This window comes from Hemiscyllium ocellatum, chromosome 4 (assembly GCF_020745735.1).
Source record: "Hemiscyllium ocellatum isolate sHemOce1 chromosome 4, sHemOce1.pat.X.cur, whole genome shotgun sequence".
Classification (NCBI taxonomy): domain Eukaryota; kingdom Metazoa; phylum Chordata; class Chondrichthyes; order Orectolobiformes; family Hemiscylliidae; genus Hemiscyllium; species Hemiscyllium ocellatum.
In genome coordinates, this window is record NC_083404.1 from 8,377,711 (window position 1) to 8,404,434 (window position 26,724).

At 42.9% G+C, this 26,724-nt stretch overlaps 1 protein-coding gene across 7 annotated transcripts in view; it reads left to right on the forward strand.

Annotated features, from left to right (window-relative positions):
- The window catches only part of c4h8orf34 (chromosome 4 C8orf34 homolog), a 329,014-nt gene that overhangs the window by 277,293 nt on the left and 24,997 nt on the right, over positions 1-26,724 (forward strand). For all 7 annotated transcript variants that reach the window (XM_060824118.1, XM_060824114.1, XM_060824119.1 and 4 more), the window contains 2 exons: positions 16,038-16,111; positions 26,582-26,702. In XM_060824118.1, coding sequence (XP_060680101.1) covers positions 16,038-16,111; positions 26,582-26,702 — 195 coding nt within the window. The remainder of the gene's footprint in view (positions 1-16,037; positions 16,112-26,581; positions 26,703-26,724) is intronic.

Below are 26,724 nucleotides of genomic sequence, written 5' to 3' on the forward strand. Positions count from 1 at the left end.
AAAAATATTTCTCCAATTTTTATTCATATGCTGAAGTTTCTTATACCTGAAACCATTCTCGTAAAAAGACTTCTGCCGTCTCTCCAATGCATTCACATCCTTCTAATAGTCTGACACCCCAAACTGTACACAATTCTAATTACCGGCTCCACCTGTCTGCTAGCTTTCTGCATTTCAGCCATTTTTTGAACTTCATTGCCACCTAGTCACTCACTCCACCAACTTGTCAATGTTCTTCTGAGGTTATCCACTCTTCTCGTCACAGTTTACATTTCTCCCAGGTTTTGTACGATCCATAAACTTTGAAAGTTTCCTGTCAGCCTGAAGCTCTGGATCATTTACATATATCAAGAAAAGCAATTGCAACCCCTGGAGAACTCCAGTACAAACTTTCTTCTAGCCCAAATAAACACATGAACAATTGGTTTCTGTATTCTACTTCTCAGTCAGTTTTGCATCCAGTGTCCATTTTATTCTATGACATATAATTTTCTTCACAGGCCTTTGGTATAGCATTGTATTGGATCTGTCTTGGAAGTCCATGTACACAAGTTCAACAGCTTCACCCTCATTGACTCTCTCTATTTCCTCTTAGCACATTTGTCATGTTTTCCCTGGCTCTTGCAATCACTCCCATGTTTCCTCATGATTGCTCATTCTATTCTGAATAATTGTTCCCTACTGCTGAATTTAAATGGACTGATTTGTAATCGCTGGACCTAATTTTACAATCTTTATTAAGAAAAGGTATAATGTTTGCAATTCTCCAGTCCTCTGGTACCAACTCCGACTCTAAATAAGAGTAAAGTCTTATTACCAGGGCTGCTGCAAGTCTATATTCACTCATTCCAATATCCTGGGATGCAAGTCATCTGGTCAACTTTAAATACTGTCAGTGGACCCAATCTAACTTCACCTTATCAATTTAAAACCTTTCATGTGACAGAGACTTCTGTTCCCATCGCTTGTGCAACATTTGCTTTGTAAGTAAAGTCAGATGGAATGTTTCTTTTGAACACCTCAGCTATGCTTCTTGTGACTCACACTCCCCAGTGTGAACGCTCATTGGTTCAATGTCTCCTATTACCATCCTTTCACTAACGATATACATAGAGACAACTTTGAAATTCCCTTTAATGTTAGCTACCAATCCCTTTCTTTTCATTTTTCTTCTTTACTTCTCATACTTGCTTTTCTCACCCCCTTCTGAACCTCCAACCTCTCTCCCTGTTGAGGATTGATCTGATAATCCTCAGCTCCACTTTCCTGCTTTAACTCATAACCATTGATTCCACTATTACTGATAAAAAAAATCTGACTATCTCTTGAGTCATCCAGTACGGGAGCAGACCCTTCGGTCCAACCAGTCCATGCTGACCATAATCCCAAACTAAACCAGTCCTATCTGCCTGTGCTTGGCCTATATCCCTCCAAAGCAAGACTGTTAAACATTATAATGCATCCATCATTTCCTCTGGCAGTTCATTTCCACACGCAAACCACTCTCTGTGTAAAATAATTGCCCCTCATGTCCCTTTTAAATCTTTCTCCTCTCAGCTCAAAAATATGCCCTCTAGTTTTGAAATCCCCCACCCTAGGGAAAATACATCTGCCATTCACCTTATCTAAACCTCTCATGATTTTATAAACCTCTATAAGTCACCCGTCAACTTGCTATACTCTAATGAAAAGAGTCCTAGTCTATCCAGCCTCTCCTTGTAACCCTAACCATCCCTGCCCGGCAACACCCTGATAAATCTTTTCTGAACTCTCTCCAGTTTAATAATATGAATGTACATAATGGCCTAACCTCTACAGCCCTCTGTGGGAAAGAATTCCATAAACTCATTACCTGGTGAAAGAAAATGTTGCTCTTCATCTCTGTCAAACATGGGCAACTCTTTACTCTGAGATTATGGTCCCTGGTCCTCCAAAGGAAAGCAACCTTTCCCCATCCACCTTATCAAGCCTGCTAAGAATCAGATATGTTTCAATAAGGTCAACTTTGATCTTTCTAAACATCAAAGAGTGCAGACCCAAACTACTCAATCACTCCCCCCCCCACAAAGAAAGTGTGGCGTGGTGGCTCAGTGCTTAGCACTGCTGCCTCACAGCGCCAGGGGCCTAGGTTCGGTTCTGTCCTCAGGCAACTGTCTGTGTGGAGTTTGCACAGTCTCCCCGTGTCTGCGTGGGTTCCCTCCAGTTTCCTCCCACAATCCAAAGATGTCCAGGTCAGGTGAATTGGACATGCAAAATTGCCCACAGTGTTAGGTGCATTAGTCAGGGGTAAATATAGAGGAGGGGAATGGGTCTGGGTGGGTTACTCTTCAGAGGGTCAGTGTGGACTAGGGCTGCAGGGCCTGTTTCCATACTGTGGGAATCTAATTCAATCTAAACTTGGGATAAACCTAATGAATTTCTGTACAGCCATCAACTGCAATTCATGTTTCCTTGGATAAAGGGACCAATGCAGTATTCCAGTTGTGGCCTGACTGGAAATATATTTCAATAACACATGGACAATTTTGACAGGGCTGGACAGACTGGATGTGGGCGTGAGGTTATCCCTGGCTGAGAGTTCCAGAACAGGGAGTTAGGATCTAGGGTAGATCATTTCCGACTGAGCTGATTAGAAATTCCTTCACTTAGATGGGTGGATGAACCTGTGAAATCCTCTCCCACAGAGGGTTGAGGTGTCACTGAAAATGTTTAATAAATAAACAAGTAGATTTTCAGATGCCAGGAGTGTCAAGGGGTATGAAACGTGGGAACAGGAGTAGGCCATTCGGCCTCTCAAGCCTGTTCCTCCATGTAATATGATCATGGCCGAGAAAACACTTCAATGCCTTTTATCCCCAACATCTCCATACCCCTTTACACTATTGGTAATCAGAACTAAGGAGAATGTGGGAATATAGTATTGGGTTAGAGGATCAGCCATTATCATGTTAGATGGTGCACTGGGCTCAATGGGCCAAATGGCCTACTCCTGTTCCTATCCTCATTGAGTCTGTTTCTATGAAAGTTTAAACAGTCTGGGACGTTTTGACTGAAGAAATGAAAAGCTCATGTCAGACCTGAGATAGTAGCCTTGATACTTTCAGGAAGATGGAGAGTGCGATGGGCAGGAGGGGGAGGGGGTAGCATTTGGGAAAGAAAGGAGGAACTTGGACACCCTACTGTATTTAATGGGAGGATCCCATTCTCCATTTCCTCTTCCATTTCCCAAATGGCAGCTGAGCAGACAGACACAAAGAGGGAGACTGGTGACTGGATGCTATAGGCAGGAAATACTGGGAATAGACACTGGAAATTTGAGGGAGGAAGGAGTGAGAGACATGGCAGTCTGACAGGAGTTATTAAGAGTCTAGAGTGTGTTGCTGGAAAAGCACAGCCAGTCAGGCAGCATCCAAGGAGCAGGAGAAGCAATGTTTCAGGCACAAGGCCTTCATCAGGAATGAGGCTTGTGGGCTAAGGGGACTGAAAGATTCAGCACCGCACTCTCGACTCTGATCTCCAGCATCTGCAGTCCTCACTTTCTCCCAGGAGTTATTAAGAGGTTTCCGCAGATAGGCAGGAGCTTGAGAATCATACCGGAATGGAGAGTGAAGCTGCTACTAGCAGAGAGGTGCTCTGAGGTGATCTTAAGGGCACGTGTGAATACTTTTGTTAATCCTTGCTCATGTTAAGTGATGTGAAAAGCACATTTCACTGTACAATCTTCCGTCCCTCTTTTCAAATTGGTTTCCCCGAGGCCTGGGAAATGCAGCAGCAACTGTTACGTTTTAATCAGACTCTCAACCACATAACGGTGATCCAGTTGAAATGACTGAACGGTGTGCCCCATCTCTCCACACTCAGACAGCTGCATGCTACAAACCCTCTTGCCATTAAAATGTTATCGTATATTTCCGGGGTGGATTGAGCATACATTCACCGTTATAGAAAATTTGACATGCCAGCTGAAATTATCTGACCATCATTAAGAAAACAAATGCTGTTTTCACCTTGATTACAAAGGGAATGGAATATTATGTCGGCCTTGTTGAGGTCACCTGTGTAGTAGTATATATCGTTTTGATTTTGTTACCTAAAGAAGGATACAATTTACTTAGAAGACAGATGCCTGGGAATGAAGGGCTTTTCAATGAACAAAAATTTAGCTTAGGTCGATAATCCTAAACTCCTGTTTAGAAAAATGAGATTATATCATTGGAACATTAGAAATTATTAAGGGGCTTGAAAGTGTAAATATTTCTCTTGGCTGGAATGTGTCGATCTGGAGGCCACACTTTCAGAATAAGGGGTTGGCCATTTGGAGTTGAACTGAGGAGAGGTTTCCTGACTTACAATGTTGTGAGTCTTTGAATTCTCCTCCCTGGAGAGCTGTGGGTGTTCAGTCATTGAATATCATCAAAATAGAGCTCAAAGTGTTTAACATTAACTGGATCAGGCCGTGCAGGGACAGAGTGGAGAAGGTAAATGTGTGAGAGAACCGAGTCATGATCTTACCAAATGTCCAAAAACTGAATGCCTGTTTCTCCAATTTCTTATAGCCCTAGAGATTAATATTGAGGTCAACTCAGCTCTAACAATCAAATGTTAGCAATTAGCTTTAAGGTTCAAGCAATTCCAAGGTGTAGGGAGAGGCGCTGTACTCTTTCAAATAAGTGATTCGATCATTTCAAATTGTAACCCATTTATAAAATCTTTCATTCAAAATTAACAGGGAATTTGGTGTCAAAAATTATGCCACTTATCTAAAATTGTACATCAGGCAAAAGATCCTGTGTGAAATTGATTCAACTAGGATGCGAGTATACCCACTTTCGAACAATCGTAAAGGACACTAATTTGGAAAGACAACATGATTTGTATTGGAACACTAAACACCATGTTTGATAACACCCCATTCAATCTGGTCAGACTGTGCTACTTAACAAAAAAGGTATGATTTCCCATTTTTAAGTGGGAACTCTGCCCTCCTTTACTCGTGATTAATTCAAAGATTGATACTTGTTGTTTGAGGACTGTTTCGTGCCAATTGTTGTGCACAATTCTTCAGAAAGAGCTTCATTGACTTTAGCTGAGGCAAAGACATGGGTGATATATATTGTTGCCACCGTGCATTAGTGGTGAGGGGAGTAAATGTTGAAGGTGGAGGATGCAGAGCCAATCAAGCTGCTTTGTTCCAGGCAGTGTCAAGCGTCTTCAGTCTAGCCACACCCATCCGGGCAAGTGGCGACTAGTCTATCCGAGCCCTGATGTGTGCCTTGTAAATAGTACACAGGCTTTGATGAGACAGGATGTGACTCACTCACCACAGAATTCCTAGCTCCTCCCTAACCTGTTTTTGTAGCTACACAATTTAGATGGCTGGATCAGTTCAGTTTCTCACCATGGATGGTGAGAATATTGATGGTGGGATATTCAGTGATTGATTGTTGGAGCTGATGATTGGTTTGCACTGGTGTGGCATGAGTGTTTCATGTGCAGGGTCTGGAATTCAATGATGCCTATACTAATACAGAGGGCAGTGTGGTTTTGGCACAGCGTACGAATGTTTATACATAGATTGCCGTTTTGAACACTTCATTGCTTGCTTTATGTCTTGATAACGGATGCAGTGTTCATGAATTTCTAGACTGTGTACTTTAAATGCTATGAAATAATAGAACAATAGGGGGCATTATTGTGTTCTCTGTGGTGAATGAATGATATTATTATTCATTACACTTGCATTTGCCTGCAGACTTTCGGATTTTATGATTCTGTGATACTGGAACCAATTGTAAACTAGTGCAGTAAGCTCAGCAGAGGGCCAGAATATGGCAAATTGTAGAGTTGGCCTTTATCTTATCAGATTGAAGAAGACTGAACCAGGAAATGTCAGTTAGAATACTTAATTCAATATCAAATCAGGTACAGAAGTGAAATAAAGAACAGGAAATAAAGTTCAATGAAAAGATAATGATCAAATACATATACATGGATAATCAAAATTTTTGAACAAAAAAACTTCAACAATATTTGAAACCTAAAGGAATAAGATTCCACACTTATACAAGGGCCAAAGGAAACTGATGCAGTGTGCGTCATTGTCTACCACCCATCATCAGGAAGTGCTTTGAGAGGTTAGTGATGGGTCACATCAGCTCCAGGCTCCCAGCCTTTGCTACTCACCAGGCTGCAACAGATCCAGAGCTGATGCTATCTCCCTGGCCCTATCCTCATCTGTGTAACATCTGGACGACAAGGATACCTACATCAGGCTCCTTATGACTACAGCTCTGCCGTCAACATCATAATTCCAAGCAAATTAATTTCCAAACTCCATGACCTAGGATTCAGCTCCCCTCTCTGGGTCTTCAATTTCCTGACCAACAGACCACAACCATTAAGGTTGGTGACAACACCTCCTCCACATTAATAAATCAGCCAAATCAAATGTTAATTTTTGGACTTGAAGGTCTGTTTGACCATAATCAAATCATATCAAGCCATCAACACATATCAGGACATTACAACAATACTTGCTTCACAATGGACAAGGCATATGACTTTCTGGTAAGGTTAGTGGAAATCTATTACGCAACTACAGCAATTGTATGCCTTTCCATGTGTTTAAATGCTAACATTGTTTGATAAATTACCGTGGTGAAGTTTTAGAGATACAAGTTAACTCAATACAACTTCCTCCATTCCATGTTGAACTGTGCATGTGCAGTCAGTGTAAGTTGCTGTCCAGTTAAAACTTAAACAACAGAGAGTTCTACTAGCCTCAAGTTATTTCTCCTCAAAGTACACCCCTTGGTGAGAATGAAGTGATTTTATTAAACTTTGTCCCAGTACTGGTGTAAATGGCTAACGTTTCATTCTGATTGTTTTCTGTTGTGCGCTCCTTCTGATTGGCTGCCTAAATCTCAGAACCTCTTCATCACAGTGACTGTAAATAAAGTTTTCTGCCTTGCTAAAGAATCAAACAAATCCTCATCCCCTTGTTTAACACCTTATGAAAGTATATCCGTGGATTTAGCTCCCAGGGCCTGGGATGATGATGTCTGACTCAATGTCCAGGCCATCTTTTGCTGCACATTTTGACAAGTTAATGAACTAAGTATTGATTTTAGATTAGATTAGATTTACAGTGTGGAAACAGGCCCTTCGGCCCAACAAGTCCACACCGACCCGCCGAAGTGAAACCCACCCATACCCCTACATTTACCCCTTACCTAACACTATGGGCAATTTAGCATGGCCAATTCACCTGACCCGCACATCTTTGGACTGTGGGAGGAAACCGGAGCACCCGGAGGAAACCCACGCTGACACGGGGAGAACGTGCAAACTCCACACAGTCAGTCGCCTGAGGCGGGAATTGAATCCGGGTCTCAGGCGCTGTGAGGCAGCAGTGCTAACCACTGTGCCACCGTGCCACCCAGAAAGGTGATGAATGAGTGTATTTATACTTCCTCCTACATCATCACAAAGTCTTTCAGTAGATATTGCATATTAGTTACAAACTACAGTTAAAAAGTGTGTATGTGCACACTTATTAGATATGCGTAAATGGTATCAAAGTTAACTGGTAGTTCAGTAGCAGATCATTAATGGTTGATTTAACAAAACAAGCAAAAACGTTCCGACAGGAAATTCAGTGGTTCACAGTTAATCATCATGAGTAGATGGTAAGCCTTAACCTCATTTGAGGCTGTAAATCGGTGAGACTGCTTCAAGAGTGATTCCTTACATAGCTGACAATTCACAGCTTTTGAATAGCCAGTCTTCCAAGTAGCTGAAACCTATCTGTGTGGCTCAAAATACTTGGATCTTATGCAATTATCATCACGGATATTGCAAATAATTTAATCTCTCTTCTTCCTTGGGATAAAAGTGCTGCTTTCTAAAATGCAGATGAGCGGCTTCCTTGAAAACAAAGTTATCCGTTTGATTTGGATATTTTTTTTGGACTGAACGTATACATACGGGATGATACCGGAGCTACATGTCCACACTCTTTCTAAATCCCTGTTCCCTTAGCTCCCCTTCATGAGTACATCGGCAGGTGCAAGGGTATCCCTGTGGGTAAAGATAGCTTTATAGACAGATTGCCATAAAAAGCTAAATTATAGCCTCATTTCAGAAGGAAGCAACAGGACTGTGACCTCTAATTTCTGGATCAGTGGTGCTGGAAGAGCACAGCAGTTCAGGCAGCATCCAAAGTGCAGCAAAATCGACGTTTTGGGCAAAAGCCCTTCATCAGGAATAAAGGCAGACAGCCTGAAGCCGTGGAGAGATAAGCTAGAGGAGGGTGAGGGTGGGGAGAAAGTAGCATAGAGTACAATAGGTGAGTGGGGGAGGGGATGAAGATGATAGGTCAGGGAGGAGAGGGTGGAGTGGATAGGTGGAAAAGGAGATAGGCAGGTAGGACAAGTCCGGACAAGTCATGGGGACAGTGCTGAGCTGGAAGTTTGGAACTAGGGTGAGGTGGGGGAAGGGGAAATGAGGAAACTATTGAAGTCCACATTGATGCCCTGGGGTTGAAGTGTTCCGAGGCGGAAGATGAGGAATTCTTCCTCCAGGCGTCTGGTGGACCTCTAATTCCCCATTCAGCCAGATTCTCACGTCTTCTTTTGCATTTCTGTACCCATGATCCCAAACAGTCCTGAGTGTGCTAGGAATTGCACTAACATCCAATGTCAGCTTTTTGACGAGACTTGCAATGTAGATTACTTATGCTTGAAGCTACATATATTCACAAAATCAGACAGTCATACTGCACGGAAACAGACCCTTCGGTCCAACCGGTCCATACCTAACATAATCCCAAATTAAACTAGTTCCACCTGCCTGCTCCTGGCCCTCCAACCTTTCCTATTCATGTACTTCTCCAAATGTCTTTTAAACATTGTAAATGTACCCACATCCATCACTTTCTCAGAAGATTCATTCCACACATGAACTATTGACTTGTGGGTTTTTTCAAATTAAACAAATACACGGGGTCAGTAGTTACCCGGTGTATTCTCCATGGCAACACCTTAACCAGTTGGAGTCAACTTACTCACCAGTCTGCACCCCCTTGTTTACAGAATATAAATTGTTGTTCCTTTTGAGATTTGACATTCTTGCATTTGTCCTGATAAGTGCAAAATGAAAAGCTTAAGTATTTTCTTTCAGCAATTGTGAAGTTTATAAGTTTTAGTTTTTAGTCTTACAAAAGTTAAATTTACATGTAATCTTGGTTCCTATGCCAGGTCCTGTGCTTGAAGTAAGTAAGTGTTCACTCAAGGTCCGCAATGGGCCCACTCTCCTCCGTGCTCGGCCTGAATGGGATCTGTAGGCTTGATCTGCTCAAGGTCCGTGCTCTAGCTCTGCTTGAGGTTCATGGTAAATTCTCTCAAGGTCCATGCACTGGGCCCACTCGGGTCCAGACTGGGCTTGCTGGAGGTCCATGCTGACTTCTTACCATCATCATTGCCATCAACGCTTAGGACAAGGAGAAAGTGAGGACTGCAGATGCTGGAGATCAGAGTTGAGAGTGTGGTGCTGGAAAAGCACAGCAGGTCAGGCAGCATCGGAGGAGCAGGAGAATCGATATTTCGGGCATAAGCCCTTCATCGAGAATCAAGCCTTTCCTGATGAAGAGCTTGTAACTGAAACGTCGATGCTCCTGCTCTTCAGATGCTGCCTGACCTGCTGTGCTTTTCCAGCACCACACTCTGGAGCTTAGGACAAGTGATAGGTAAAGATACAGAGAGAGGAAAAAAAAGTAGAAAAAGGAGAGAAAAGAAGAAAAGCAAAGTGGTCCGAGTGAACGAGCTTCAGCTCAGGAACCCTACTCCAATGCCATCTTGTTCAGCTTCCAAGATGGTGAAGCAATGGGGTAAATATTCATTGAAAATTACAAGATACTTTTTTTAAATGTGAACCATATTGAACTTGAATCTGCTATTTGGTACCTTACAATAGGCATTTTGAAACACAATATATATTACATCCACTCCATTACCCTTATCTGCTTTATCTGGGACAGCTTCAAAGTTCAATTCAGTTGTCACGCATGATCTTTACGTTTGGAATCCATGCTGTCTACTCTTTGTGATACTTTTTCTGTTACATCTTTGGGTAAAGATTCTCATTCAACATAAATAAAAATAAAGTACTGCAGATGCTGGAAATCCGAAATAAAAACAGAAAGTGCTGGAGAAACTCAGCAAATCTGACAGCGTCTGTGGAGAAAGAAAACAGAACTAATGCATCAAGTCCATTTTACTCTTCTTCAGAACTGAAAAGGGATGGAGATTGGTGTTTTTCAAATTTTTCAAAGAGGCAGAGGAGGAACCACGAGAACAGAGATTGCAAAAGCCTAGTGCAAAAGACAATAGGGGTAGAAGGGAAATAGAGACATAAAATGGGTGTAATAAAGGTGTGAAAAGGTGAAAATGGCTCCTTTTCACTGAGTGCAATGTAAACAACCAAAACAAGCCCATGGTGGGGTTGGGGAGAAGACTGTAAGGCAAGGATCCATTTCAACCCCTCTCCATTGTGAGAACTCCTCGCAGACTGAAAGCATTAACTCAATTTCTCTCCCTACAGATGCTGCCAGTCCTGCTGAGTTGCTCCAGCACTTGCTGTGTTTGTTTCAATTCGCCTTAATCTTTAATTCAGCTTTATGATTTAATTGCTAAAAAACTTAGATGAACTATTTATTTTCCATGCCATTGTTCTACTGTTCTCACACCTCCGATCACTTAACCTGCACTGTCAACAACCGTTCTCTCCCACCGTCGCATAAATGTTGCCCCCTCCACACTTCACATTAGCTCTGATGTACCTTGCTCTCTCTCTCTCTCCACGGATGCTACCTGACCTGCTGTGATCTCCAGCATTTATTGTTTTCTGTATTTATTTCTCATAATTCAGTTGAACAGCTGAACTCCATCATTTTAAAGAATGATTGCATTCATGAATCTCAAAGACAACAATTTAAGCAACGTTGTGTATCACTGTTCCTACAAACTAAAACAACTGTACCTTGCAGATTAGACTTACGCGTCACCAAGGTGGAAATGGAGGTGTGTCCATGACCTGCCTGATTTCTATACTGGAGGTGTCATTAATGTAGCTCAGTTGTTTCCAATAATTCAGGCACCACATTCATCATGCCATTGTATTGGCAAATGAAGGACTTGTGGAGAATTGATCTTCTGTCCTTCACTCAGACTATGCAGACAAGCAAGTGGATCCACACGCTTGGGTTTCTTGCGCAAAACTTATAACTTTTGGATAATTCCACAGTGCACCAATTAAGGAAGGAATACATGGTGAGACAGCATATGACAATAATCTGCCATGCCCTCAAGCACATCGTAAATCTGCCAGTGACTTAAACCATCTGTTCTGAACCTAATTCACCACATGCAAGTGGCTGCAGACTTATGCATTTTTACAATTGGTCCTGTCGCATGTGACTGCTTGGAATAGGAGCTAGGATTAGGATGACAGATAATAATAGCATGTCAATATACAACCAGAGGGCTGTAAAATATGCAACTTATCTGTTACTCAGTCAGACCATAAATTCATCAGGAATGTCTGTTAATTAGGAGTCTGAATATCTGCACCCAGTAGTGTCACTTTTTCAACACTGAAATTGTGATGTTTTTTCTTCATTCATGAAACATGAGCAATAACTGGCTGGGCCAGTATATATCCCCTGTTGTTATTTGCCTTTGAGAAGGAGGTGATGAACCACCTTCTAAGTCATTGTGATGCAGGGGGAATATTCCAATACTATATTCTTTCACACAGGCCATAGCTTTCTTAATAATTGACTGTATATGACCTGTAAACTTCAAATATATGTGTCTATAATATGTTCGTTTCCTAATGGAGGCAGCAAATGCATTTCCAATACTCTGCAACTCTAAGACTCTTTCAAGGCTACTTTGCTTGGTCTCTGTTACGAAGCTGAAAAATGTGTTGCTGGAAAAGCGCAGCAGGTCAGGTAGCATCCAAGGAGCAGGAGAATCGACGTTTCGGGCATAAGCCCTTCTTCAGGGTTTCTGTTATCTCAAGAATTTTTTAATGTTTCTTTAAGATCTCTTCCGATTATTCCAAAATTCAGACAGTATTGGCCTGGCACACACAATCTCTTTCTGTTATATAAGGCATTATGGGTCTGAAAGGGTTAATTCTGAGGCGTGCTTTGAGCATCACCCACTATGACCATGCTATAAGGATGTGGATCTCGAATGGGTAAGATCCGCCATCCAGGTGCTTCTCACAGCCTCTGTAATGATTTCCACCACATCGGTGTAACTTGCTAAGATGCAATATATCACTTTAGTAAAGTTTCATTAGTCTTACTCTCTAACCCCTTTGTAAAAAATTCTAACAGTGGCTCAGTGGTTAGCACTGCTGCCCACAGTGCCAGAGACCCGGGTTCAATTCCTACCTCGGGCGACTGTCTGTGTGGAGTTTGCACATTCTCCCTGTGTCTGAGTGGGTTTCCTCCGGATGCTCCGGTTTCCTCCCACAATCCAAAAATGTGCAGGTTAGGTGAATTTGCCATGCTAAATTGTAGTGTTAGGTGAAGGGGTAAATGTAGGGGAATGGGTCTGGGTGGGTTGTGCTTCGGCGGGTCGGTGTGGACTTGCTGGGCCGAAGGGCCTGTTTCCACACTGTAATCCAGACACCATTTGAATTCCAAATTGATTGCTGTGCCCATATGCTAACTCCTTGTGATTTTGGGGTGGTGACAGCGTCATGGTATTATCACTGGACTGTTAGTCCTGAGACCCAAGTAAATTTCTGGGGTCCCAGGTTCAAATCCTGCCTCAGCAAATGGTGAAGCTTGCTTTAAAATTAAAATCTATAATTAAGAGTCTAATGATGGCATTGTTGACTGTCAAAAAAACCTCGTCTGGTTTACTAACGTCCTTTAGGGAAGGAATCTGATCCTTGTGCTACCCTCTATGGTTATTTCTATTTCATTTTCTGTCCTTCAATCAATTGTTAATCCATGCTTAAATGTTACCACCAATCCAATGGATCTTGGTTTGGTGACGTAACCTCTGTTTGATGGGCGTGTGTATGATTATGAGGGGCATGGACTGTTCCTCTCAGTCGAAGGGTCAATAATAAGGAGACATAATTTTAAAGTGAATGGAAGGAGGTTTAGAGGTAATTTGAGGAAAAGCTTTTTTACTCAGAGGATGGTGAGAATCTGGAACTCACTGCCCGGGAGGTGGGAATCCTCACACAAACGTTAAGAAGTATTTGGATTAACACTTGAAGTTCCATATCATTCTAGTCTATGGGCCTCATACAGGGAAGTGGGACTTGTGTAGGTAATACAGCAAACTTTGTTTGAACTGAGGGAAAATGAGCACTGCAGATGCTGGAGATCAGAGGCGAGAGTGTGGTGCTGGAATAGCACAGCAGGTCAGGTAACATCCGAGGGGCAGGAAAATTGATTGTTTCAGGCATAAGCCCATCATCAGGAATGCCTTCATTCCTGATGAAGGGCTAATGCCCCAAACATTGATTCTCAACTTTGTTTGAACTGATACCTTAAGTACCGGCCCTTTCAATAAACCAGCAAAGATTATGTACCTCAAATAGCAGACATTTACTGTATTATCGTAATGTGTCCATGATATCCACGTAATTACCTGAAGGTGCAATTGAGAAGGCTCTCTACCAGTAAGTCTTAATTAAGGCAAAAGTTGCAATATTATTTAGGTGATTTATGCTGTAAATAAAGTATAACAGCGATGTGTATCCCCCCCGCATTACGTTTCAATTATTTAGTGTGTGTTTTATAGTTGGTAAATTTGCAGATAACACCAAAATTGGAGGTGTAGTGGACAGTGAAGAATGGGATCTTGATCAGATGGGCCAATGGGCTGAGGAGTGGCAGATGGAGTTTAATTTTTATAAATGCAAGGTGCTGCATTTTGGGAAAGCAAATGTAAACAGGATTTATATACTGAATGTGAAAGACCAGCCCCTGAACAAAGACACCTTGGGTAGCAGATTCATAGCTCCTTGAAAGTAGAGTCACAGGTAGATAGGATAATGAAGAAGGTATTTGGTATGCTTTCCTTTATTGGTCAGAGTATTGAGTGTAGGAGTTGGGAGGTCATATTACAGCTGTACAGGACATTGGCTAGGCTACTGTTAGATATTGCATCCAATTCTGGTCTCCTTCCTATGTTGTGAAACTTGAAAGGGTGCAGAAAAGATTTACAAAGATGTTGCCAGGGTTGAAGGATTTGAGCTACAGGGAAAGACTTAATAACCTGGGGCTGTTTTCCCTGGAGCGTCGGAGGCTGAGGGGTGACCTTATAGAGGTTTACAAAATTATGAGGGGCATGGATAGGATAAATAGACAAAGTCTTTTCCCTGGGGTCGGGGAGTCCAGAACTAGAGGGCATAGGTTTAGAGTGAGAGGGGAAAGATATAAAAGTGACCTAATGGGCAACTTTTTCACGTTGAGGGTGGTGCGTGTATGGAATGAGCTGCCTGAGGAAGTAGTGGAGGCTGGTACAATTGCATTATATAAAAGGCATCTGGATGGGTATATGGATAGGGTGCTGGCAAATGGGATTGGATTAGGTTGGGAAATCTGGTCAGCATGGACACGTTGGACTGAAGGGTCTGTTTCTGTGCTGTACCTCGCTCTGAGTTCATGACTCTATGATTATGTGGATCTCTTGATCGAAGGGGATATTTGATCAAGGGGCACATTCCTGGTCACATAGCTGCTGGTTAATAAAATGTTCGCTGTTGTATATTTTTGGCAGTACAGACTCGATGGGTTGAAGGGCCTTTTCTGTACTGTATGATTCCATGAATACTGCCTTCTTGATGTCTGACATTGGATTGTTCTTCCAGACAATGAAGACTGCTCACTTTGTGACAATGGGAGCTCCTCAGATACGATGATGCTCAAAACAAATTCTTGAGCATAGGTGTCCAGTGCAGTTGACTTCACTTGGTCCTATTGTTCCAGAATTGAGTTGGATCCGTGAAATTGAAGCATAAAATCCCTAAAGTGTGGAAGCAGGCTATTCAGCCCACCCTGACCCTCCAAATAACATCCCACCCAGACCCATTCCATTCCTATAACGCCTCTTTCCCATGGTCAATCCACCTAATATGCACATCCCTGGACTCTGGAAGGAAACAGAGTACCCAGAGGAAACCCACTCAGACACAGGGAGAATGAGACTGGAAGCGAACCTAGGTCCCTGGTGCTATGAGGCAGCAGTGCCATCCATGGAGCCACCGTGTCTCCTTAATAGGTGTCTATCACATGAGCAGGCCTTCACATTCTATACCTGTGCCTTCAGCTTTCCTGTCAAGATAGAGAGGCATCTAATCATTGGTGGGAAAAGGGTAATGATGGAACTCTGATGGAACATTGAGGGCTGGTCCCGGGGGGTGGCTGCAGCAGAACAGCAATTGATGCAAAGATCTCTGAGGGTTTAGCTGGAAGTAGAAAGTCATCCTTAAAAATCCAGAAAAAAACAGATATTCTTCAACAGCTCAATAAATCCCTTTGCTTGGTCCTTCTTGTTTACTCTGTCTGGAGCCCAGTTCCTCTGCATCCCCATTCTATATGGTTCTCATTAGCATGCTCTCAAAAAAAAAGCCAGAAGGAACATTAGGATCACCACCTTAAATTATATAAATGTTATTTATTTAAAAAAAACCACTCCTGCCAGTTTTTGGTAGGAGCTTCCAACACCTGTGCCAAATCCCTCCAGAAAGGTTTGGCACGTGGTGTGGGTGTGTATCCATTACAACACAGACCAATTCTACCCTCCCCTGCAGCCTTTTTGTGCTCGCATCTAGAACACCAGAGACTAATACTGGCTCTGAAATCTCTAATGCACACACACACACATACACACGTGGATCTTATTTATTGAACGCACATGTGTACAACTATGCTGTTTGAGATTATTTATTGCTTAAAGATGATATGAGTGTTTCAGAGTGAGTTATGTCTTCTTTTGGAACAGCTCCGTTGCTTGGGGTGGAAAGAATGATGCAAGATGAAGACGAATTTGAGAGTGCTTCTCAAGTGTCAGGCCCTGTAAGTAGATTGAATTACAGACGACTTGTCTATCGTGATGGATGATCAGTCGTGATAAACCCGCTTACAAGATCCATTACCAGCATGATGTTTTGTTTGAATTGAATATTTGGTTAACTTTTATTGCCAGTATTGTGCAAGCCTATTTTTGCGTGATCAAATCAATAAAACCGAGATACAACTTGCTGGAAGCAACTTCCTTGCAGGAAATTGATAGAGAATCTCCAGGCTTTTTGAAGAATAAATATTTTTGTTTCGCAGAATGAGTGCTTTTCAGTCTATGTGGTTTGTTTTGTCCACAGAAAAGAAGGGACGTTTGTCACACCTATGTCAGTTATTGCGTTTCTGACTGGATATTTTGGCCCACATTTTCACAATTTTGTTTACACGTGTTTAAAAATAAACAAACAAGCTTCCATTTATATGGCACCTTTCACATCCTGAGGATCCTCAGAAGTACGTCCCAGGCAGTTCAGTATTTTTGGGTGTTGGCACTGTTGAACTATAGGCAAATATCTCCTCAATTAACAGCAAGGATATGCAAACAGCAATTATATAATTAATGCAACACCAAATAAAAGGAGGAATTTAGAAACTCAGTTAAAAAATACTCATGTCGCACAGTGGTAGTGTCCCTACCTCAGGCTCAAAAGGTCCAGATTCAAGTCCCATCTACTCCAGAGGTGACACAATGTGTCTGAACAGAGTTGATTAAAAATAACTAGGATTAATGACCCATGTAGCTAGCCACAGGCCCAGGCGATCACTCAATAATAAAAATGTTAACTCTGCTTTCTCTCCACAGATGCCATCAGATTTGCTGAGTTTCTCCAGCAATTCCTATTTTAGCTTATGTGCTGGACTCACAGGTTCAATTCCCATCCTGTCAGCTGACTGAGTTTAAAACCAAGTTAATATCCCAAGATCAGGTGAGGCATTGATAGGGTGAATGCACTCAGTCGTTTTCCCAGGGTTGGGGAATCAGGGCCTAGAGGGTGTCGGTTTAAATTTGGATGGGAAAGAATAAAAGGGAACTCAAGGGGCTACTTTCTTACACTGAGGGTGGTACACAAATGGAATGAGCTGCCAGTGGAAGTGGTTGAGGTGGGTACATTAACAACATTTAAAAGGCATTTGGACAAATACATGGATAGGAAAGATTTAGAAGGATATGGGCCAACTGCAGGGAAATGGGGTTAGCGTGGATGGACGTTTTGGTCAGCATGGACCAGTTGGGCTGAACGGCCTGTCTCCATGATTTTATGACTCTAATACAAATCTCAAGTTGAAATCTAGTCTCAATAATGGTGACCATCAAACCCCAATTAATTCATTCATGTTCCATTAGGGGGGACAAGTCTGCCCATTCTTACATGGTCTGGACTCTGTGGGACTCCAGCAGCAGAGAAAGGCATTGGCCCTTAACTGCGCTCTAAAATGGCCATTGAGTTGCTCAATCCCAGGGTGATTCAGGATCAGTAACAGATGCTGACCTTAGCTGTGATGCCCAGATCCCAAGAAAGAATAAAGAAACCAATGCCACGTTATGACACACCTCAGTGAAAGGTAGGACCTTCTCCCAGGAGTATTTGCACTGTCACTGTACCACAAGGCCTCCACTTTAATTTAAACTTAAATTCCACCAATTGCTGTGGTGGACAATACCACCACACCATTCCCACCACCCCTCCCCAACCATGTTAATTAAAAGTACTTTTAATTGACAAGCTGATCTAATCTAATGCAACCAAATCAGAAATTGCTGGAGAAACTCAGCAGCATCTGCAGAGAGAAATCACGAGTTAGTGTTAGTGACCAGCTCTGAGGAAGGATCAACGTCAAATCTGCCCTGCCATTCACTGAGATCAAGTCTGATCCGATCATTCTGAACTCCATTTTCCTGCCCCATAAAACGTGATTTCCTGACTGAATAGAAATCTACCTGCCTCAACCATGAATATTAATGAATAGAGCTCACCGCTGCAAATGTGTTGCTGGTCAAAGCACAGCAGGTTAGGCAGCATCTCAGGAATAGAGAATTCGACGTTTCGAGCATAAGCCCTTCATCAGGAATCGCATTCTCTATTCCTGAGATGCTGCCTAACCTGCTGTGCTTTGACCAGCAACACATTTGCAGCTGTGATCTCCAGCATCTGCAGACCTCATTTTTTACTCGAATAGAGCTCACCACCACCTTCTCAAGCGCAATTAAGTATGATCAGCAAATACTGGTCTAGCTGGCAATGCTAACACCTCTGAATGAATAAATGAATAAATAAGTTAATGACCCAGCCTTGACAACCCTTTCCAGTAAAGAATTCCACAGTTATTATATTTATTATCTCTCCCTTTCCCGCCCATTGAGTGTCTTCGGAATGCCAACAGTATATTCTCCTGTAAAGACCGGCACAACGTTTGCTTTTTATTTTCCCTTTTTCTTAGTTATTGTTTGATAGTTTTTAAACTTTTCCAATCCTCTGATGTGCCACCAATTTTTGCCACATTGACTGTGTCTAGAAGAGTCGGAGTTGTCGCCTTAAACTATCTGAGAGACCTTAACAAGATGGATCCTGAGGGCACGGTTTAAGAAAAAGAACTCTCACTTTTAAGGTGGAGATGAGGATTTATTTTTCTCTTTCAGCCGATTACCAGTCAGTGGAATGATTTTCCCCAGAGGGGAGGCTATGTTATTCATTGCTGAGAGAGTCATGATTTGGAGAGGCCGGTGTTGGACTGGGGTGTACAAAGTTAAAAATCACACAACACCAGGTTATAGTCCAACAGGTTTAATTGGAAGCACACTAGCTTTTGGAGACAACCGCCTGATGAAGGAGCTCTAAAAGCAGGTGTTGTGTGATTTTCAACATTGCCGAGGTAGATTTTGAGATGCAGGAGACTGGAGGGCTACAGGAGCCGACCAGAAAGTGGAGTTGTGAGCACAATGAAAGCCATGGTTTTATTGAATGGTGGGCCATGCTTGAAGGGCTGAATGGCCTACTCCCGCTTCTAAATCCCATTTTCCCATGAAATGTGGGATTTCTAAGGTTGAGCTGTGGCGTGGATAATTTTTTGATAAAATGCATCTAAATTGATTGATTGATTGATTGTCATGTGCACCAAAGTACAGTGGAAAGTTTTGTTTACGAGCAGTACAGGCAGATTATAGTAAGCAAGGATGTACAGAACCTGTATAGACAGAGGCATACAGGTTACATTGCACAGGGTGTGCACTGGGCAAGAGCAGCATTAGCAAGATCAGCATTACTTCATGTTAGAGAGGTCCGTTCATCAGTCTAATAACAGCGGGGAAAACTCTCTTCCTGAACTTGTTGGTGAATGTTTTCAGACTTCTGCATCTTCTGCCTGATGGAAGAGGTTGGAAGAGAGCACTACCAGGGTGAGAAGGGTCTTTGATGATGTTGGCAGCCTTTCTGCGGCAGTGAGCCGTGTAAATGGAGTCCATGGATAGAAGGTTGGCTTCTGTGATGGTCTGGGCTGAGCACACCACCATATGTAGTTTCCTACGGTCCTGGACAGAGCAGTTGCTGCACCAGGACAGTATATACCCAGACACTGTGCTCTCAATGGTGCATCTGTAGAAGTTAGTGAGGGTCATTATGGACAGGCTGAATTTCCTGATCTGCCTGAGGAAGGAGAGGCATCGTTGTGCGTTCTTGACCGTCGCATACACATGACAAGTCCAGGACAGGTTGTTGGTTATTGTCACTCTGAGGAACTTGACGCTCTCCACCCTCTCAACCTCCACTCCAGTGATGTAAACAAGGGCATATTTTCCTCCTTTCTTTCTGAAGTCAATCATCAGTTCTTTAGTTTTCCCAACATTGAGGAGAGGTTGTACTGGAGGTGGGGGAAGAAACTAGCCAAGTGAGAGGGATGCTTTATTTGTCTTTCAAGATTTTTGTTTAGTATTGAAAGGATTGAGATTAAATTTTCGAGCTGGGCACTGAGTGATCTGCCATCTCCTCTTCCACCTCTGAAGCCTTGTTCAGGAAAAGAGTCTCAACCTGAAACTAGTCTCTCCTGGTCATTGTAACCTCTGTTCTGGCCTCATCCTTTTGTTTTTCTGCACCCTCTCCAGTCTCTCGATATATTTTCTTTTATTCATTTTGTGGGATGTGAACGTCGCTGTCTGGCCCAGCATTTATCGCCCGTCCCTAGTTGACCTTGAGAAGGAGTTGAGCTGCCTTCTTCAACCTCTGCAGTCCACCTGCTGTGGGTTGACCCACAATGCCCTCAGGGAGGGACTTCCAGGATTTTGACCTAGCAACAGCGAGGTGATATATTTCCAATCAAGATGGTGAGTGGCTTGGAGGGGAACTTGAAGCTAGTGGCGTTTCCATTTGCCAGCTGCCCTTGTCCTTCTAGATGGAAGTGGTCATGTGTTTGGAAGGTACTGTCTGAGGATCTTTGGTGAATTTCTGAAGTGCATCTCGTAGATAGTACACACTGCTGCTACTGAACATCAGTGGTGGAGGGAGTGGATTCTTGTGGATGTGGTGCCAGTCACAAATGCTTTATCATGGATAGTGTCAAGCTTCTTGAGTGTTGTTGGAGCTGCATTCATCCAGGCAAGTGGGGAGTATTCCATCACACTCCTGACCTGTGCCTTGTAGATGATGTGGACAGGCTCTGGGGAGTCAGGAGGTGTGTTACTCCCTCCTGTGTCCCTCACCTCTGACCTGCTCTTGTAGTCACTGTGTTTAAATGATGAGTCCAGTTGAATTTCTGGTCAATGATAACTTCCAGGATGTTGATTGTGGAGGATTCAGTGATGATAACATCACATCAAGGAATGGTGGTTAAATAGTTTGTTATTGGTGATGGACATTTGTGTAACATGAATGTTACTTTTCACATGTCAGTCCAAGGAGAATGTGAGTACTGCCGATTCTGAAGAGTGTGGTGCTGGAAAAGTACAGCAGGTCAGGCAGCATCTGAGGAGCAGGAGAATCGACGTTTCTGGCATAAGCCCTTCATCAGGAATGAGACATGTGGGCTGGGCCCAAGCCTGGATATTGCATTTCAATTCTGTTCTTCTAGATACGAACCCAAGTGTTTTACGTTTCTTTGCTTGTGTTTTTATTAATCTACTAATCTGTACTTTGTAGTTTGTGGAACTGTACACCTCAATCCCACTGTTTCTCTGTCCAATTCAGACTCTTATCTCCCCAGACAGTAGGTTGCAGTCTGACTGCCCCTACAAAAATGTGTCCTATCACACTTATCTCTATAATTAATTTTCCATTTGCGTGCCTCATTCTGCAAGTTTATCAACACCATCTTGCATTTTGTTAAAGTGTTTCTTGGCATTACCTATTTAATTTAATTTCAGCCCAGTATATTGTAGTTGTGCTTCTTTTTCTGAGTCCAAGACTTTCATGGAGATAGTGAACTTATCGAACGCCATTTCCAACATCCAGCTAATTGGAGTAAAAACCTAAAGCATGGTCATATTCAGTCACAGCTATTCATATAGAGAAGACCGAGCTCAGTTTAAAGACATAGGGGGCTCTGGCTCGATGGTCAAATTCTGGTTATAATTCATTTGAGGCAAGATTCTGGCAAAATGTTCCACCACCCTACTTTACTCTGTTTACCAACTCCCAATTTCCTATTCTCTGTCGGAGGATGGAGCTTTTATATTCTATTCCTCTGACAATATACCCCACTATTTTTTAATTGCTCCACCATTTCAGGTATTCAGACTGTATGACAATTGACTTTGTCAAGTTGCTTGTAATTTGATAAAACAAAGAATATAAATGATTTGGACGTGAGCATAGGAGGTATGGTTAGTAATTTTGCAGATGACACCAAAACAGTGGACATTGGGCCCTTGATGAGAATGGACCAAGGAGTGGCAGGTGAAATTTATTTAGATAAAGGTGAGGTGTCGCATTTTGGTAAGGCAAACCAGGGCAGGACTTACAGATAGGTCCCTGGGGAATGTGGCTGAACACAGAGATGTGGGAAGGCCAGTTATATAGTTCCTTGAAAGTGAATAGATAGACAGTTTTGTGAAGAAGGCATTTGGCATGCTTGCCTTCCTTGGTCATAACATTGAGTGTAGGGGTTGAGATGTCATGGTTGAGGTTGAGGTTGTACAGGACATTGGTGAGGTCACTTCTGGAGTACCATGTTCAATTCTGTTCACCCTTCAATAAGAAGCATGTTGTTAAACTTGAGAAGGCACAGAAAAGATTTACAAGCATGTGGCTAGGACAGCAGGGTTTGAGTTATATAGAGGGGTTGAATAGGCTAGGGCTATTTTCCTAGGAGCATCAGAGACCAAACAGGACCCTTATGGAGATTTATAAAATCAGGAGGGACATGGGTAGAATGAATTGCCAAGGTCTGTTTCCCAGGGTTGGAGAGACCAAAACTCGAGGGCATGGGTTTCAGGTGAGAGGGGAAAAAGGACCTGAGGGTTAACATTTTTCAGGCAGAGGGTGGTGCATGTATGGAATGAGCCGCCAGAGGAAGAGATGGAAGCTGGTACAATTACAGCATTTAAAAGGCATCTAGTTGGGTGTATGAATAGTATGGGTTTAGAGGGATATGGGCCAAGTGCTGGCAAATGGGACTAGGTGAGATTGGGATGGCTGGTCAGCATGGATGAGTTGGACTGAAAGATCTGTTTCTGGGCTGTATGACTCTATGACTCCAAGTGCAGATGCCTGAAAGTCTGTAGGAGAAGCAGGAATTACTGAAAAAACTCAGCAGGTCTAGCAGTACCTCTGGAAAGAAAAAGAGTCAGAATTTCGAGTCCAATGACCCTTCTTTGGAACCAGTTTTCCAGCAATTTCTGTTTTTGTTTGTAATTTGAACCAGCCTATTGTATATTAATGATGCCCATTTTTGGCCAACATTCTATAAATTAAGCAAATAAGAACCTTCCTTTCTTTATTCCATTTAGCTAAATGATTAATAAATTTCAATCTACATTGAAATTCTTCACTTTCAATTTCAGATGATCAGTTTTCATTATAATTGTTTTCCACTGCATGTAATGCAATGGCTGCAAGCACCTCTTAGAATCTCAGATTCTGCTCTTTTTACGCAAGGTCGGGAATATAATTGGGTCGACTCCGATCACTGCCTGAAGCAAATAGAAGGAGGAGTATGGTTATGTTCTCATTAACCTACTATATTATTTGCCCTGACATTCGATAGTAGCTTTCTAATGTGGGATTTGGAGGAAGACTATAAAAGCTGGATCAAAAATGACAAAGTGTAAACAAAGTTTCCTCTTTGCAGTTTTCAGAAAAATGCTGATCCCTTGAAACTAGGCCAGGGGGTTCCCTCGGTTTCCCACTTTAACCCTGGCATGAGATCGATGAAAGCTCCAGATCAAGTGGTGACAACGGTTGGGAAAAACTCCAACTGGAAAGTGTTCATGTCTGAATGACAACACGTAAGGATAGAACTCCGCTCAGTTGTAATTAAAAACCAAATAAACTTCGGGTGATGTCAATCAGAAACAAAACCAGATATTGCTGGAAAAGCTCAGCAGGTCGAGAAGCATCTGTGGAGAGAAATCAGAGTTAACATTTCATTTTGAGTGACCCTTCCTCAGTTGTAATTACATAGTCAAATAGACCATTGATACTCCAAGTCTACAAATCTGTAAGCTGGCAGATGCCACAGTGGCTCAGTGGTTAGTGCTGCTGCCTCACAGCGCCAGGGACTCGGGTTCGATTTCACCCTCGGGCACCTGTCTGTGTGGTGTTTGCACATTCTCCCCCTGTCTGCGTGGGTTTCCTCCGGGTGCTCTGGTTTCCTCCCACAGTCCAAAGATGTGCAGGTTAGGTGAATTGGTCATGCTAAATTGCCTATGGTGTGCAGGCTTGGTGGATTAGCCATGGGAAATATTGGGTGGGGGGCAAGGGTCTGGGTGGGATGCTCTTCGGAGGATTGGTGTGAATTCGATGGGCTGAATGGCCTGCTGCCACATGTAGGAATTTTTTATTCCATTTCCCTGAGTATTCAATTATTCCCTGTCTGAGTTACAGGGGAAGATTAGTTGAAAGCCTGTGGAATTCTCCCTCTCTCGGGTCATCTATCAGTGAAATACCAACAAATGCCTGGTATGTAGGGCAGCATGGTGGCTCAGTGGTTAGCACTGCTGCCTCACAGCGCCAAGAACCTGGGTTCAATTCCAGTCTCGGGCAAATGTCTGTGTGGAGTTTGCACGTTCTCCCCATGTCTGAGTCGGTTTGCTCCGGGTGCTCCGGTTTCCTCCCACAATCCAAAGATGTACAGGTTAGGTGGATTGGCCATGGGAAACTGCCCAAAATCTCCAGGGATGTGTGAGTCAGGATAAATATAGGATAATACGGTAAGGCAATGGGTCTGGGCGGGTTATTCTTCGGAGGGTCAGTGTGGATGTGTTTCCATGCCGTAGGGATTCTATGAATTTGTGAAAGTGTACTTCGTTATAAATCAGTGCCGTTATTTAGAGGAGGAGACGGCCTGTGATCCTATGGAAACCTTGCAGTGAGATCGTGGTTGATCTGTAACGTAACACCTAACGCCTTTGCCCTTATTCCTTAATGCCTTCAGGAACAAAAATCTATCAATTTTAGTTTTAAATTTAGTAATTAGTCTAGCATAACTGCCGTTTGTATGAATAAATTATTCCTAATTTTACTCCCAAAGGAACTGACTTCAATTCCAAGCTGATACCCTCCTAGTGAGAGATTTCCCAGCCAGAGGAAATAACTTCTGCTCACTGAACCTTTGAATATAGGAGTTGGGATATTACTTTGAGGATATACAGGACATTAGTGAAGCCTCTTAGAACAGTAGCAATGAAATGTGCAGCACATGAATAAGCCCTTCCGCCCTCCAAACCTGCACCGATACATTTTGCCCTTCCATATTAAAACTGTCTTCACTGACAGGATCCATATCCCTCTATTCCCTGCCTATCCCTGTTTTTATCCAGGTGCTTCTTGAATGCTGCTGTTGTGTCTGCTTCCACCACCTCGTCTGGCTGTGTGTTCCAGGCACTCCCCACCCTTTGTGTGCCTTGCACGTCTCTTTCAAACATTCCCCCCCCCCTCCCCACACCCCTGCAGCTTGAACCTGTGTCCCCTAGAACTCTTCTGGAGTACTGGGTCCAGTTCTGGTCACCCTGTTATAGAAAGGATATTATTAAGTTGGAGGGGGTTCCAAGAGGATTTACCAGGATGTTGCCAGGAAGGGAGGGTTTGAGTTATAGAGAGAGGCTGGATAGATTAAATTAGATTCCCTACAGTGTGGGAACAGACCCTTCGGCCCAACAAGTCCATACCGACCCTCTGAAGAGCAACGCACCCAGACCCATTCCCCTACACCTAACACTACGGGCAATTTAGCATGGCCAATTCACCCAACCTGCACATCTTTGGACTGTGGGAGGAAACCGGAGCACCCGGAGGAAACCCACGCAGACATAGGGAGAATGTGCAAACTCCACACAGACTGTTGCCCGAGGCAGGAATTGAACCCTGGTCTCTGGTGCTGTGAGGCAGCAGTGCTAACCATTGTGCCGCTGTGCCACCCCTAGGCTGGGATTTTTCTCACTTCAACTATAGAAGACTGAGGGGTGACCGTATAGAGGTTTAGAAAGTCATGAGGGGCATGGATATGGTGAATGGTAAGTGTCTTTTTCCCGAGGATGGGGGATTAATACTTGGGGGCATATTTATAAGGTGAGAGGAGAAAGGTTTAAAAAAGATATAAGGGGCAATTTTTTTTACACAGAGTGTGGTTCATGTGTCGAATGAACTTCCAAAGGAAGTGATGGTTATGGGTGCAGTTATAACATTTAAAAGACTATTGGATAGGTACATGGATAAGAAACATTTGGAGGGATACAGGCCAAGCGCAGGCAGGTGGGACTAGGTTAGTTTGGGATTATCGTCAACATGGACTGGTTGAACCGATGGGTCTGTTTCTGTGCTGTTTGACTCAATCACTATCAGTGGTGGGTGCAGATTCAGTTGCTAATTTTAAATTTAAGAAAGATTTATTTTTATTGAGCAAGGGTATGAAGAGAAATGGCCAAAAGCAGGTGTTTGTAGTCAGACCACAGATAGGCCATGATATCATTGAGTGGTGGAACAGGCTTGAGGGACTGAATGACTTACTCCTGTTCCTATGTTCCTACCCTCTGTGTTCCCATTTTGTAGTTTTAAAAATTCTATCAAAGCACCCCTTCATTTACTAAATTCTCCTCATAGATCAGGTCTCAATCTCAGAGATCTATGATGCACTCCCTTGATTCCATGTTTTTCTCTCCAGGGTGTGTCTAACCAGGACGTTTGTGATATAACTTCCACACCTTGTATTCTGTTCCTCTGAAGGCTGTCCTGATTATTTCAGTGACTGATTCATTTAAATGAATGATTCATTTAAATGAACACGTAAAAATAAATTGTATAACCTCATTTTCTGTACAAACAGCGCCGGCCATTCTGGGAATCCTGTCTACCTCCTGGCCAAAGTGGAGGATCTTTGAGTCAGAAACAGCCAAAAGATTTCACGGCCTCAAAAGAAATGTTGTCCGTGGAGAAACATCTCACTGGTATGTACAAACTCCTCCTTTT